Here is a 16,424-nt window from a genome sequence, read left to right as displayed (position 1 = left end):
TTTTTATTTTTTAAATAATAAAGATATTTATTAAATATAATAAATAAGCCTAATGCTAAATAAAATTATCTTTATAAACTAATACAATAAACGTGACAAATGAACAGTGAGAACATGAACTTTACTGTTGTACAATAACAATAATATCCGCTACACAGTGCTTTAGGACTCATTATCAGCGTCCGGATTCACACTCTCATTTTCCTTCACTTCCTCCCCATATAGTGGACTCAAATGTCACTCTCTATATAGGGAATAGTGAGCGAGTGAGCGGTTTCAGACACATTTTTTGTAAGGGTTCCTAATAAAGTGCTCCGTAAGTGTATCCGCGTCCCCGGTGGCTGAACCAGCTGTAAACTAGTCAATCGCTTGCTTTTATTAATTCTAACCTTTTAGCACCACATTTTATGGTTGGTGTATCGGTTATGCGTTAAAATATTTCTTTTTTTTTTTTTAGCTTTCCTCTCATAGTAAAAGTACGTTGTTTCATGATTTCTAGAGATTAAAATAATGCTCACTGCGGAACTTTTGTTTATATAGGTTTTAGAGAGCACAAATTACAGTCACACACACAGTCATTGTGGGAAATGGTGTTTTAAAAGCGGGAGTTCCTCGATTTTGGGGGTGGTTGATTTAAAACTACATTTCCCTACTCTTTGCTAATCGGACTGGATTCACGTTCAGACGAGTACGGTACGAAATGTACTAGCGGGGAAAGTTTGTTAGATTCGTGACACGTCTAATGGACTCGTTGTGTTGCACAAAAAGCCGGAGTTTGCGAGAAGTGGACGTGAACGTGGCATTCAGCTGAAGACAGGAGCCACAATGAGGGTCTACAGGCTGTGTCTGCAGTCGTGTTGTGTGAGCGCTGTGCTTTCTGGACGCTTCTCCGGCTCGTGCTCACACACGGCGATGTTCTCGTGCTTCCCTGGTTTGCGCGCGCGCAAGAAGAGCAGTCAGTACAGCGATGTGGACTCGGAGCACTACTCATCACTGGTGAAAGCGGTCGTGTCTACGAGAGTCAGCTGTCAGACTCCAGAACGTATTGAAAACGAAGACCAATGGCTCTACGGATCTGTCGTCAAATCAAAGTCCAAGCTGTGCAGAGCGCTTAAAAATCCGTGGCCTCTGTTAAACGACGCAAAACGTGTTCATGACGCAGAGACCGCAGAGGGAAGCATGACTCGCATAAGCTTGAAAAGAGGTTCAGATCACGCCTCTATACCAAGTGTAACAAAAATACTTCAAAAGACAATGTCAGCCCAGCAAGCTTTTTATTTGGAGAGATGGAAGAAAAGGAAGATCGCTGAGCTTGGCGTGGAAGGCTTCAAAGAATACAGCCAGAGTAGGCCCTGGTTTTCCCACTTGGTGCCCATGCACCTATTTTATTGTGAAATTTTATTTTGTGCCCAAGAAATCCTAAGTGAAACCAGAAATTATTAAAACACCTGGAGGTTAGGAACACTCAATGTGATTGTTGCTCCCTCCTACATTTCTGGCATTTGGCAGACGATCCAGAGTGACTTACATATATCTCATTTGTACAGCTGAGCGTTGCTCAAGGGCCCAACAGTTGCAGCTTGGTGGTGTTGGGATTTGAACTCATGACCTTCTGAAGTCCAGTGTCTTAACCACTGAGCTGCCACCTTGTTAGCATAGTTGCCTGACATTAACTAATGAAAACAGTTATTCCCTTTTTTTTATGGTCTCTGCTTCCAATTTGCAAAACGCTTGGCTGGAAACCTGTGTGCATTTTGTCGAACCTTCCCGAAAGAAAGTGATTCACCTGTCATCTTGTGTTTTGGTTTTTAGATCTTTTCACACAGGGGAAACTGTTGCATGTAGCTGTCGAAGGGATTTTAACTGGAGAAAAACCCCTAAATGAAGATGGAGTGTGTCTGGAAAACGTGTCTGGGTATTTACAAAGTATCAGTCACGTGTTGGAGGACGTTACAGGAGTGAAAACCATCGAGAGTGTTGTGGAGCATCAGCCTCTGCAGTACTTGGGCATTGTTGATTGTGTTGCCATGTACAAGTGAGAAGAGTCCAGCATTTTTAACACTATAACAAATGTCACTGGTTAAGAGGTGCGCTATTGATCAAAGGACTGGACTGACTGGGGCTACTTTGACCAATGGTTGTTTTTTTTAAAACTTATGTTTATGGCCAAGCAAAAATGTTTTATAGAACACAAATTTCCATAATTCTACTATAGAAAGACAAGAAATTGGTATGGTAGTAAAATTAATAATACTGGATTTTTTGTATTATGTAACCAAGTATGTACATCACATAAATACAGCAGCACTTTTGCTGATGTTTTGGCTTTTTCCTTAAACAACTATTTGTCATTTTTAATATACAGGAATTCACTGTGTGTCATAGAGTGGAAGACATCGGAGAAGCCAAAACCATTCCTTGACAACACATATGACTACCCCTTGCAGGTGGCTGCCTACACTGGAGCCTTAAACAGTGACAAAAACTACAACTACCAGGTATATCAATTCAAATTTGTATGAGCTACCTGTCCCCCCCCACGATTTACAGGAGCGAATACAGTTAGTTATCTGCCATATGTTTATCTCCATCTGTAGGTGGACTGTGGATTGATTGTGGTTGCCTACAAAGACGGCTCACCAGCCCATTCTCACTTCCTGAATGCAGACCAAGTGGTGCAGTATTGGGATAAATGGCTCTTCCGACTGGAGGAATATATGGAGAATGATGTGTCACCCAGTCCTTGCTGATGGAGCAAAAAAAATCCAAATGTGTCTCTAATTGTCCAACTGTGCGTACTGTTGGTTCTGTTAGTCTTTCTCCTTTCTGTTCCAAGAAAGGGTCTACGAGATCCATGGAAAGCTGTGCTTTATATGATTAATATCTGTCTGGAATTGTGTAATCTATACTGGTACTTTCTAAAAGAAGCATGCACTTTCTGTAATGTAGGTATCATAAACTTGTCAGAAATATTTGAGTGCAGAGGACTACACCAATCTAATTTTCACTCAAAAATGAGTGAAAATCTCTTCTTGGCCTTGTCTTCTGGCTCTTCCTTCTTTACAAAAGAAATGTTTGGATGACCAGCTTCTGCTCAAATTGATTTTACCTTAGTGCAGTTGAATGTCTGGTTTTGAATCCCCCCTGTGGTCAGATTGAACCTTTTTGGTCTGCACTTACATTGCGCTTTTCCAAAGTGGTTTACACTGTGTCTCATTCACCCATTCACACACACACACACAATTTTTGAATGTTATGTATAGTGCATTGCTTTTTAGTCAACTTGGACCTCCACTGGACTTAAGTTTTGTTTTTGTTTTTTTAATCTCTCTGCATCTAAATTTTGCTGCTGTGGTTGCAATTAAATCTTGAGGGGTTTTTTCCCCCATTAGTGGAGGATACAGGACATCCTTTCTGATATACATTAAAGTATTACTTGGATATATAGGAGCATTTGAGATTTTGTTTTTATTTAATGTTTATTGAAACTTAAGGCTTATTTTGTGCAGCAGTAATTATCTAGGATTTATTGCTGTCATGTGGTTTCAACATAAATACTTATCACCACATTTGCTAGTAATCATTTATTATGTACTCTGAGCATGGCATGCTGTATTTTTTTGTTGCATTGCAAATTATTTAAAAAAAAAAAAAAAAATGAAACGTAGATTACTTTTCCACCTCAAAATTTGGACATTTCATGTTATTTGATCTATTGCTGCCCTCACATTTAGCTACCAAAATGGTCAAAAATGGTACTTTGTGCCAAAAGCATTTGCGTGGAAATAGTGATAGAAAGTGATTAAAATTCTGCTTGTTTGCTTTGCTCTCCTGCTCAGATATAGATAGATATAACAGTAAAGATATGTGTTGTGGAAAAAATCTTTGCAGCCCAAGTCAAAAAACTTCAGAGACAGAGGGTTTGTAGATGCCCAAAAGTAATCAAACTTTAATGAAACTATAAAGTGAGACAGTCTGCAGAAAGTCTAAATTCATGGGCTTTTATACACTTTTGAGACAGTGAGCTCAACTTAGGCAGGGTTTTACCTTTTCTCATTAAAAACAAGCCTATCTCCTTTGTCACAATTCATTATTCCTGTCTATATGATAGACTTGTGGCACATGCAGTTAGCTGATTTTCTTAAAAAGGTTTTATGAGGATAAGTTTTTTTTTTCCAACGAAAAGGTTTCACTCAGAGTCTCTTACCAAAACTCCCCTGTGTGTCAATGAGCTTCTGTCTGCTTCTATCTGCAGTCTTAACTGATATCTACCTCCCTTCCTAAGGCCTTATCCTAACTCGATAATTGGTATTGGGCCTCAAGGTTGTTTACTTAAAAAAGCAGTTTCAGCAAATGTCTAATGCCAATTTATTGCTGTGCAGAAAGGTACAGGATGATACAGAAAAACAATTACTGTGCAGTAAGGCAGAATTCATCCAACTTGATTAAAAAGTGTTCTATGGTTTTAATTTTGCTTCTAAATATTGATTATACATATAGATTATGCTTCTTAGTAATCATTCTCAATGTTGGTCATACATATTAATTGTACTTTATTAACATTCATTAACCAAATGTTAGTTACACATATTGATTACACTTTATCAATATATTCTAGATATGTTAAAAAAGATTGAGCAGCAGAGCAACATGTAGAAATGATTTGAAACATTTGTTTTCTACAGGGAACACTGGACAGGCCATTTGTAATCGGAAACCTGATTAACATGCAGAATACAGAAACACAGAAAAGTCCTTTCTAGCATTCCAACAGCACCTATAGCCACAGTTTATTAAAAGATATTTTAAAAGTATAAGAACAGTATGAAAAAATAATTATAAATGCCACAAAACATTGTAGCACGTCTGTCAACAATTAGTCCATTTAGTCTCAAATGTACACACACATTTTATATATATATATATATATATATATGTATATATGTGTGTATATATGTGTGTGTGTGTGTGTGTGTGTGTGTGTAAATGTTTGTATTAACATAAAAACATTCAACAGACAGAACAATTTACACAGACATTTGACAAGCAGAAATTGAATAATGAGTCCCTGAACAAGAGTGTGTGTGTGTGTGTGTGGTGGGAGGGGTTGTCAATAGCAAAAGTAACAGTCAGTATCTGGTGTGGCCACCAGCTACTCATCCTCAGCCTCAGCTCAGTACCTACTGAGCCACAAAAATGTCTTACCTGTTCGACAGAAAAAAGCCATCTCCTCATCAGACTTCAATCCCTTCAGATCTCAGAGTAGTAGCCACCTCTCAAAAGCCATGTCGATATTTATTCTCATTTTAGCACAGGCTCTGTCGTGTTCCCCTTTTGACTGCAGGCTCTCCGCAGTTTAAGGTTTCTTGGTTGTGACAACATGTGATTCCCCAGATGTTAACGATGATTGCCGTTTAGAACTATCCAAATTAAATGCAGCCATCTAGATGACCAGTTTAAACTCTAAGCAACTGTTGTAAGAAAAGCTATAATTGATTTTTCTTAATTTTTATGAAATTCTTTAATATTTAACATATAAAAAGGGCCATAGAAAGTCCACATTCCCTATATTTCAAATGATATGAGGCTGACTAATCAGCTTTTACTTGTGGCTTAAAAAAAGTTTAAGACTGTAGTTATGAAATAGCAATCTAAATTTAAGAGGAATCAATTAGCAGTCAATGAATGAGAAAAATTTGATGGAGCTATATGTAAACACCTACATTAAACAGTTTTCCTAAAATGCTCTAAAAGTTGTGTCATAAGATGTAGACAAGCAAAACAGAGAGGGCAGAGCCTGCCGCCAGCCCTGCTGCCAGGAAGAAGGACATGATCACACCAGCTGGTTCTGCCAGGTCACGTGGCACCACCTTGGGCCCATAAATCATGGTCAGTGTACCCAGATATCCATTTGAGAGCCCCAGCAGGCAAACAAACAGCACAGGGAAAATGTCATGGGCAAAAAATACCTGGTGCAGGTGATACCGGGGCTGGTAGTTACAGAACATAAAGAGTGGCACTAATGCAGTCCTGCAAGCCACAAGGATAGGTAACACAGGACTGGTTGGGCCAGGAATCTGCAGCCAAATTGTGATCTGCCTACCACAGAAGTCTGCCACATTGTACAGAAGGAAGCTGGTGAGTGGCACAAAGTAGGTGCTGCTCCAGGGGCTTCCTGAGTCTTTATCCACTGACTGGATGCCTGAGGAGATAGCTGGGAAGATGGTGATTGAGATGAAAAAGACCCAGAAGACATATATGCTCAGTGTCCACATCTTTCCCATGATGGGTTTGAGAGGGGGCACAGAGGTGACAGTTGGATTGCTGGTGGATTCTGGAGTGGACAGAGAGCCATCAGATGTGGTGGCAGTGCCAGCGCAGGAAGCCTCCAGGTAGTGCCTGTAGCAGACACAAAGGAAAGCGATATTCATATACAGTCGGGTCCATAACTATTTGGATAGTGACAATTTCTGTAATTTTGCCTCTGTACACCACTACAATAGATTTGAAATGAAGCAATCAAGATGTGACTGAAGTGTAGACCTTCAGCTTTATTTGAAAGGATTTAACAAAAATATTGCATTAACCATTTATGAATTACAGCAGTTTATGATTTTTAAAAAAAATAGTCCCTCCATTTACACAGGCTCAACAATTGGACAAACTAACAATCATAAATATAAGGATTATTTTCAATACTTGCATTACATGTCAGCATAAATCTGTCCATTTAAAAGGAGCACATTGAAGCCCTTGTGTTAGCCTGTTGGCTCACTGTTAGCCTGTTGTTTTGATTGTTGGCTTGTGTGTTGCTTTGTTCTCCCTTCCACCCTTATACTAGTTCCCTGGATTTGAGAACAGGTAAGATTGTGCACGCACCTACATTCCATCACACAGGTGTGTTTGAATGTCTAGACACACTAGGCTAGAGGCCGGGTGCCACCCCTGTATTTCTTGTTAGCTTAGCCTAGTGTAGTTAGCTAGTTTTTTTATGTTTTGGCAGTCAGGTTAGTTACTTTAAATACAGCTTAATATAGTTTATTTATTTTTGCTATGTCCATTTCTTTGGCTCCATCCATGTTCTCTCTCTTGGGTGAGACTAGTTCCCCTGGTGTCCTTGATTATGGTTGTCCTTTGTCTGTCTGTAAATGCCAGTCCTGTTTGTGTCAAGAATAAAAGTAATAAACCTACTTTTATCCTCTTGTCCTACTCCTATTCATTATCATCCTATCAACCCACAAAATTGTTATTGTTCTTACACCCTAGACCAGGGGTCTCCAACACGTCGCTCACAAGCTACCAGTAGCTCGTGGCCTGATTGTAGGTAGAAAACATTCTGGCAACCCTTTCCCATTTCATCCAATCAGCGTGGGCTATACCATTTCCTATCCCACACCCTCCACTGAAAGTGTAGTATTATTTGCCACATCGGTCGTCATGCCAAAGTTTCAATCAAGCACATCATCATGCTCATATTATATTATAGTACTAGCTAGAAAATTTAGCTTGCTTCAGGATGAGTAAAGGCAGTGTTCCACCAAACAAAAGGAATAAAATATACTATTTCCATGAGGAATGGGAGAGTGAATTTTTCTTCACCAATGTAAGCGGAAGATATGCCTAAGTGCCTAATTTGCGGCGCTAGCGTTGCTGTTGGTAAAAGATGCAATATTGAGCGCCATTTCACTTGAGTTCATGGTAACTTTACACGGGACTTTCCTGTGGGTAGCGGGCTACGAACTGAAAAAGTGAAGCAGCTGAAAGCAACATTACAAAAACAATAATCTTTATTCACCAAACCGATAAAGAGAGGAAATGCTGTAACAGAGGCATCATTTAAAGTGGCGCGCATCTTGACAAAACACAAGAAGCCGTTCACCGATGGCTCCACGGTGAAGAAAGCGATGACTGCGATGGCCGAAACTTTGTTCAGGGACCACAAAAGCAAGACAGAAATTATGTCTGCTATTGCAGATGTCCAGCTCAGTGCCAACAGAGTGGCAAGGAGAGTTTCCTTGCTTTCTTCAGATGCGATGGGAGAGTTAGAACAGGACATGCAAAGGTGTAAATGGTTTTCATTTCAATGTGATGAATCGGTGGACTTGCGTGATACAGCCCAGTTGGCTGTTTTTGTCCGGATGGTTTTTTCATGATTTTTCCACCAAAGAGGAGTTTTTTACATTACTTCCTCTGAAAAGCACAACCAGAGGAGTCGACATCTACAATGTTTTGAAGAACTACTGCATGGAAAAAAGCATGCCCCTTGAAAAGCTGGTGTCTATGACAACAGACAGAGCTCCAGCCATGATAGAGAGCCACTTGGGAGTTATTGCACATTGCAAGGCCGACCCAGACTTTCCTAAATTTCTGAACTACCACTGCATCATTCATCAGCAGGCGATCTGCACTAAGGTTATGAGTTTTGATCATGTCATGAAACCAGTTGTTCGGATTATCAACTTGATTCGAGTAAAGTCCAAACAACACAGATGTTTCAGACAGTTTCTTGATGAAATTTCTGCAGAGTATGGCGATCTCCTCCTTCACACAGAAGTCAGATGGTTGAGTAGGAGTAAGGTACATCACCGCTTTATTTCCTTGCTGAGTGAAATTAAGGCTTTTATGGAAGCAAGGGGGGAGGACACTAACCTGTTGTCTGATGCTGGATGGCTGCTTGATCTTGCATTATTGGCTGATGTGACAGAGAAACTGAATCAGCTCAATCTTCAGTTACAAGGTAAAGACAAAACCATATGTGATAGAATCAGTGCTGTGAAGGCATTTAAAGCAAAACTGTCATTTTACCTTCATCAATTGAAAAACTAAAGATTGCAACACTTCCCCTCATTGGTAAAGATGCTAGAAAGCCATGCAAATGTAACCAAACTTTTGGATGTATTCAAGTATTGTGACCTCCTGTCCAGGCTTGGGCAGGAATTTGAGGAAAGGTTCAGTGATTTTGAAAATCTTGAGCCATGTGTGGCATTTATTGCCAACCCTTTCATGGAGATAGACATTGTGAATTGTTCAATGAACTGGTGAACTGTTCAATGTCAGTGCTGTAGAGATGGAAATGGAGGTTATTAATCTCCAAAATCATATCCAGCTGAAATCTCAGCAACATTCACAACATTTCTGGAGTCTGGTAGACCCAGAAAGCTACAAGAACATTCACCAAGCTGCCCTCAAAGCATCTGCTTTATTTGGATCTACATACCTTTGTGAAGCAGCATTTTCTGATATGAAATGTGATCAAAACTAAATTCAGAAGAAGACTGACAGATGAACATTTAAGTGATTGCATAAGAGTGAACCTAAGTGCATACACACCAGCATATACCTCCCTTGTGGAATCAATGCAGTGTCAGTCAGCTAATTAACTGTAAATAAGTGTGAATGCTTCATGTCATACTTGTGGCCCATCATGCACTTTTCTCATTTACCATGCATTCTCATTCATGTGATATACATTTTAGTTCAGAATGCAGGCCGACATTTGAAATGCTACTGCTGTTTATATTCCAGTTAATTTAGTTTGGACTTTCATTAATGTATATATGTAAACAACCGTATAGTTATGTGTAGACAACTTTAACAAAGTGTGCTGTTTTCCATAAAGAACTGTATTCTCTGATTCTGTTTTCTTCTCTGACTCCTTGAGGTGTATATCAGTTTGTTAATTTGAGAGTTATGATACATTATGTGAAAGATTGTAAGTATTGTATGATATGAGTAGCTCTCAGCCACTTTCATTTTTTTAAAAATAGCTCTCAAATGAAAAAAGGTTGGAGACTCCATACTCTCTGTTTGAATGTAACACTTGGATGTAAATCCTTTGCAGTCAATGAGTGCCTGAAGTGTGGAACCCATGGACTATGGACTACTGTCTTTAGTTGCTGCTTGTTTGTGGGTCTTTCTGCCTTCAATTTTGTCTTCAGTAAATGAAAAATATGCTCAAGAACATTCTATTTCTTTGCCAAGAAGCTCTTGGGTTGCTTTTGTGGTATGTTTTGGGTCATTATCCATTCCATACTATGAAGCAATGTCTCAGGTTTGCAGCATTTGACTGAATCTGAACAGAAAGTATAGCTCTATACACTTCAGAATTCATCCTGCTACTTCTATCAGCAGTCACATCATCAATAAACACCAGTAATCCAGTTCCATTGGCAGCTATACATGTCCATGCCATAACACACCCTTCAACATGTTTGGCAGATGATGTAGATTTTGGATCATGAGCCCTTCCTTTCCTTCTCCATACACTCCTCTTCCCATCATTCTGGTACAAGTTAATCTTGGTTTCATCTGCCCAAAGTATCTTGTTCCAGAACTGGGCAGGCTTTTTAGGTGTTTTCTAGCAATGTGTAATCTGGCCTTTCTGTTCTTGTGTTACCAGATTTTGTTGTGAACTTTGAAAAAAAAAAAAAAAGGAGTATAACAGAGTATAAAGCATTTATAAATACAGTGTGTTGCTGCATCTGTCTGCTGCTTGGCAACCATTCTGTTAAATGTTGCTGAAGAACTACATTGCTTGGCGAATAATGATTTTATCAATAAATTGTTGCTTTTTTGTTGCTGTGTGTTTATTTTATGAAACCTTGCCAGGCATATGTAGTAACCATTTTATAAAAGCAATAAGCATTGTGAGGTTGTGGTTTTTAGAAGCGCCAAAGGGGTTTTAGGCACACCACTCCTTAGCTGTTTTAAAATCACTGTAAACCACAGCTTCTTGGGGCTTATTGCTTTAGTAAATCAAAGGGTTAATGCAATTTTTTTTTTGTTAAACCCCTTGAATTAAAGCTGAACATCTACACTTCAATCACATCTTGACCGCTTCATTTCAAATACACTGTGGTGGTGAACAGAGGCAAAAATATAATTGTGTCACTGTCCAAATACTTATGGACCCAACTGTAGTGGTACCTTATGATATTTATGTTTACTGGATTACAAATAATTAGTGTTTCTGTATAACACACATTCTGTACAATGATTAAGGTATACAAAACTGCCATTCAACCACATACACATTTTTCCCAGTTGATATCTATAGTACCCCAAAAGCTTGAGAGAAACCTGTCTTATTTGTATTATATTTAATTGTGGCTCACTGAAAATATGTCACATGCAATATTCACCTTTTTAATTGAGAGACACAATGTGTTTTTGTGTACATCTCAGATTAGATTATGGATTAATCAAATGGATTAATGGAAATTAACTGGACTACATATTTGACGTTTAGTAGGATTCTCAGCCACTATAAGATAGATGGTGGTTCCCCAATATCCAGCTAAATATATAGCTAACAGGAAAGTGGTTAAAACATCTTGCTAATAGCACCACAGATGTACATCACTGTTTTAGGTGTTTATTTTCTGTCTTCTGTATTAGAGTTTGTTTAAAAAATTAAATAAAATTTAGACTTCCAAACTGTCATTTTTCCAATTTTTTTTTTTACTTCAGTCCTAGACCACTATTCAGATAAAAACATCAAGGCTGTTGGACCTGCACAAAGAGAAGCAAGTGAGAGCCGAAGTGTGCAGAAAAAAAGGATTGTTGGAACTTCCTTCAGTCTTTTTTCTTTATAAAACCAGCTAACATTATACTGCAGAATACTAATGCTATTTTAAAAGTTAAAGGTTTGTTTTTATCATTAGAAATTGCTTTACATGTGCCTAAGACATTTGCACAGTACATTATTTGTTTGGTGAAGCGTTGCATGAATTAACCTTACTTTCCAAACTAGCCTCACTTTCAGTCACAGACCATATAACCTACAAGGTTCTAACCAAATCTGTGTGTATAGTTCTAACCAAATAGTGTGTAGTTAGCATGCAGTCCTGAATCAAAATCTGAAAAAGGCTAAGCCAGGTAAACTAAGGGTGTTTTCACAGGTGTTTGTTATTATTCTGAGCCCAAATCAGAACAAAAATTATACATGAATCTTTTGCTATTTGGTCAGAAATATGGCAATGGAAAAAAGGCATACACACCTTCACAAAACGAGTGCATGTAGCTGGTACTAAATAAAGTAAAGTTATATGAATACCTAGTTTAAAATATTTTGAAATCACATCCAGCCTTTCTCTTTTTTGTTTGTCACTCTAAATATCCAGTACACATGGCCTGTCCACAGAGCTACAGCACTGTCCTTTGTCTCTTTGCTGCATGCAGCCCAAAATACATGGCATATTTCGTTCACTTCCTGCTGGATTATGCCATTAGACCAAGACCATAAGACCAAGACCATAAAATGGCATACATGGTATTAAAGAGCTGTTACTTTGACTTGTACTGATTAATGGCAAACTAAAGAGTTAAGATAAAATGCCTTTCAGTTATCAGTTTAACTGTGTGCTTTCTGGAAGGAACTATTTACATTTGACAGACTACATGAATTGGAAGCCAATCACTTCATTCTAAAATGTTTTTAGCTTGTAAGTTTTCTTTTGAAAAGAGAGCAACACAAAGTAATGCCATCAGTAACATGATAATGGAGGTTTACACACCTGGAATAGGCCAGTTTGGGCAGCAGCAGGTACATGATGATGCAGAACAGAATGAAGATGTCAGCAGTAAGGAAGTAAGCTAATGCACTGCTGGTCACATCACTTGCTGCAGCCAGATCCACTATGGATGCCACTGCACTCAAAGTGCCACCCATGGCTTGACCTGCACTCATACATGCGCGCACACACCCACCCACACACACACACACACACACACGTCTTATGATTCTTTTGTGGACCTTCCACTGACATAACTATTACTGTAGCTAATGAATACTATGCTGTTTTGGCAGTCAAATATCAACAGAAAGTTAGATCCATCACATTCTTATTATGTGGGGACATTTGGTCCCCACCAAGAAATAAAAACAACATGCCCACACACCCACCCAGGGGATTCATCCATCCATCCATCCACACACACACAGGCAGACGGACACACACACACGAGTAGAGTGTACAGTCTGTGACTGATGAATACGTTGAGTCTTTTGTAACTTAATTTTTGGTGTAAGAGTTGTATTTATTAGTTGTTCCAACGGTTAAAATTAGCCAGTTACCATAATGCAACCTGAGAGACAGTTCACATAGCTTGCAGGCCTGCTGCCATTAGTAGTCATTAGTTCATTCATTCATTCCTCTTTAGTAACCATTTTATCATGATCAGGGTTGCAAGTGATCCGGAGTCTATAGTGGGAACATTGAACACAGGGATGCAGTCTGGATAAGACCAGACAACCCCCCCACCCAAATTGTTGGCTTTTTTGACATATTTGGACAAGCAAACATTTGCCCATCTTTGAAGCAGTGCTTATAAATAAAGATACTTGAACAAAACCACAAGGAAATTTTTTTAATAATTTATTCAACAGAAATAGATGTGATATTCTGCTGTGGAAAAAGTAAGTATACACTTGGCCTCAGATGTTAATATTACACCCTTTAGCAGCAATAACTGGGCGGCTGTGGCTCAGGTGGTAGAGCGGGTTGCCCGCTAATCGTAGGATTGGCGGTTCGATTCCCGGCCCACATGACTCCACATGCCGACGTGTCCTTGGGCAAGACACTGAACCCCAAGTTGCTCCCGATGGCAAGTTAGCACCTTGCCTGGCAGCTCTGCTACCATTGGTGTGAGTGAATGGATGAATGGGACAGTGTAAAGCACTTTGGATAAAAACGCTATATAGGTGTGCCATTTACCAAATAACTACTTGTAGGCGTTTTACATAATTGTCCACCAGGCTTTCTTGAATTTGTCACCACTCTTCAATGCAATATTCTTTCAGCTGTAAGATGTTTTTTTTTTTTTTTTTTTGCATGTATTGCCTGTTTCAAATCCCCCACCAACAAGTCAATAGGATTCAAATGTGGGCTTTGACTAGGCCATTCCATAACCCTATATTTCTTCTTTCTGAGCCATTCCTTGGTGGATTTGCTAGTGTGCTAAGGATCATTATCCTGTTGAAAGGTCCACTTCCAGTTCAACTTTGCCTTTCAGACAGATGGCCTCACATTATCTTCAAGCACTCTTTGATATGATACAGAATTCATAGTCGAATCAATGAATGAAAGCTGTCCAGACCCTGAGGCAGCGAAGCAACCCCAAACCATAATATTTCCACCACCGTGCTTCACAGTTGGTATGAGGTGCTTCTCCTGAAAAGCTGTGCCAAACAGACGTTTGAAATCTGCACCACTTGTAGATGATTTTCCTTGCAGTGGAATGATGTATGTCAAATAATTTGGAAATCTTTTTAAATCCCTTGCCAGACTCATAGGCATCCACAACCTTATATCTGAAGTCCTTAAAGAACTCTATAGATCTTGGCATGATGACACCACACACCTCAATAGCAAAGGGAACACCAGATGCTAGATCTTGTCACGTAATGAGGGTTAGGACGGATGCAATTGCAGTTAAGAGCTTTAATGAAGTGTATAATATCCAGAGGGCAAAACAAAATACATAAACAGACAGGCAGTGGTCACATGATCAGGCAAACTGTACAAAACAGGCAACGCAGATAATCAAGGTCAAAGGAGTAAACAAAAAAAAAACAACAGGATAACAAAGACTAGATCAAGGGTTGGTATACAACAAGAGAAAAGATCAACTGAGCATAATACTTCGCAATGGCTGTGTGTGTGCGTGCGTGCGTGCATGCGTGCGTGCGTGCGTGCGTGAGTGAGTGAGTGAGTGAGTGAGTGAGTGAGTGAGTGAGTGAGTGTGTGAGAGAGAGTCTCTTAAGTAGTGTGGTGTGACTGAGAACAGGTGTGTGTGATTAATCCTCAGGAGAATGTGACGTGTCCGTGTGTTCCACTGGGTTGTAGTCGTCTGTCATGTTTGTTGCAGTTTAAATAAGATATGTTCCACCTGTACTCCATAAGCAGGTCCTAATCACAGGCAACCAATCTTGAACACCTGATTCTAATTTTATGGATTTGACGGTGTGATAAATGTAGGGGTGCATTTACTTTTTCCATGTGACAGATCTGTTTTTTGTTCATTTAAATTGTGAAAATTATTACAAAATGTCAATTTTATGTCATTTCATAGAGTGCATCACCTTTATTAATAGGCACAGTTTCAAAGAAGATCAAATGTTTGGGTGTCTAAATATGTCAAAAAAGCCAAAGCCAACAATTTCCATGGGGTGTACTTATTTTTTCACATGACTGTACCTACTTGCGATACAGGTGTATGCAAAATTTTCTGCACTCTACTGGCCAAATGACATATTTTGTTGATTTGTGAGGTGAAATATATCTACAGTGGGGGAAATAAGTATTGAACGTGTCAATTTTTTTTCAGTAAATATTTTTCCAATCAGGTTCTTCACATGAAATTTCCACCAGACATCGGTATTAACTCGAGAAATCCGCAAATATAAAGAATTCACAACATTAAAGTCCATAAATAAAGTTGTTTGTATTAAAGTGGAATGACACAGGAAAAAAAAGTATAGAACACACTAAGAAAAAGCAGTTCTCCAAGGCAAGGTAAGGCAAGGAACCAGCTGAAATCTGTAAGTAGTTAGAAAGTAATTATACCTCCTATCTGTGCAAATTAATATTAGCTGGGTTAGTAAACTGACTGTCTATAAAAAGGCTTTTCATTATCAAGGTGTCACACAAGAAACATCTCACGATGATTAAAAGCAAAGAACTCTCCCAAGACCTTTGCAACCTTATTGTTGTGAAACATATTGATGGATTTGGATACAGACGTATTTCAAAACTTCTGAATCCTCCAGTAAGCACCATTAACCAGCCACGTGCAGGAGCTCCTCGCAAGATTTCTGACCAGGGAGTCAGAAGAATAGTCAGAAGATTAGCCCAAGAGCCAAAGACCAGTCGGAAAGAGCTCCAGAAACACTTGGGGCAGCATTCCAAAAGTTTTAGCTTGCACTTTCTGAAGGCGGTCCCGGTCCCACCTGTGCAATTTCTCCTGTGACACTGGTTGCCACAAAAATGCAAAGCATTATTAGATCCACCCCAATGTTTAACATTTGTCAAAGTGTTGTCTTCAGCAACCAAACCTATCTTTGGTGATTGTGGTCATAGAGTTACATTTGTACTTCACCAGTCTACAGCACTTGTTTCCAAAATGCCTCTGGCTTATCTAGATAGTTGTTTTGCATACATCAGACACTCACTTTTGGTCTCAGGTAAGGTCTCCTTCTGCTGATGTCTAGATAATGTTTTTGCAAGCAATGCTGTGGAGGAGAACAATACACTGCCACTCCTGTATCAGCTGAATATTCCTGCAGGTCCTTAGTGTCATATAGGGGTTTTGCTTTGCCTTTTTTGCCCAGCATATAGTCAGTTTTATCTACGAGTTTTCTTGATCTTCCAAATCTTCCCCAAATCTCCCCCAAAGTTCCCCTTAACTGCCATTTCTTAATGACA

The 16,424-nt window shown here is 39.2% G+C and overlaps 2 protein-coding genes across 3 annotated transcripts in view; one reads left to right on the top strand and one right to left on the bottom strand.

Annotated features, from left to right (window-relative positions):
- The first annotated feature begins 209 nt into the window (after nt 1–209).
- On the top strand, nt 210–3,445 carry mgme1 (mitochondrial genome maintenance exonuclease 1). Its single transcript, XM_053620666.1, has 4 exons — nt 210–1,345; nt 1,813–2,035; nt 2,366–2,498; nt 2,598–3,445. Exons 1-4 carry the CDS (start codon nt 826–828, stop codon nt 2,748–2,750), a joined length of 1,029 nt encoding a protein of 342 aa, XP_053476641.1. The 5' UTR covers nt 210–825; the 3' UTR covers nt 2,751–3,445.
- A 1,088-nt stretch (nt 3,446–4,533) lies between these two features.
- The window catches only part of slc29a3 (solute carrier family 29 member 3), a 30,349-nt gene continuing 18,458 nt past the window's right edge, over nt 4,534–16,424 (bottom strand). For both annotated transcript variants that reach the window (XM_053620665.1, XM_053620664.1), the window contains exons 5-6: nt 12,516–12,678; nt 4,534–6,399 (exon numbers count right to left, since the gene is read on the bottom strand). In XM_053620665.1, coding sequence (XP_053476640.1) covers nt 5,760–6,399; nt 12,516–12,678 — 803 coding nt within the window. In that variant the 3' untranslated portion in view covers nt 4,534–5,759. The remainder of the gene's footprint in view (nt 6,400–12,515; nt 12,679–16,424) is intronic.

Source organism: Ictalurus furcatus, chromosome 3 (genome assembly GCF_023375685.1).
Source record: "Ictalurus furcatus strain D&B chromosome 3, Billie_1.0, whole genome shotgun sequence".
Classification (NCBI taxonomy): Eukaryota; Metazoa; Chordata; class Actinopteri; order Siluriformes; family Ictaluridae; genus Ictalurus; species Ictalurus furcatus.
Note: the sequence above shows the minus strand (reverse complement) of the source record. Positions and strands in the feature narration are given on the sequence as shown.

Excerpts from the sequence above, each read along its gene's own strand:
- mgme1 (XM_053620666.1), top strand. The coding sequence starts at position 826 with ATGAGGGTCTACAGGCTGTGTCTGCAGTCGTGTTGTGTGAGCGCTGTG. Across the intron at positions 2,036-2,365 it reads GATTGTGTTGCCATGTACAA|GAATTCACTGTGTGTCATAG; the intron begins GTGAGAAGAGTC and ends TTTAATATACAG. Across the intron at positions 2,499-2,597 it reads ACAAAAACTACAACTACCAG|GTGGACTGTGGATTGATTGT; the intron begins GTATATCAATTC and ends CTCCATCTGTAG.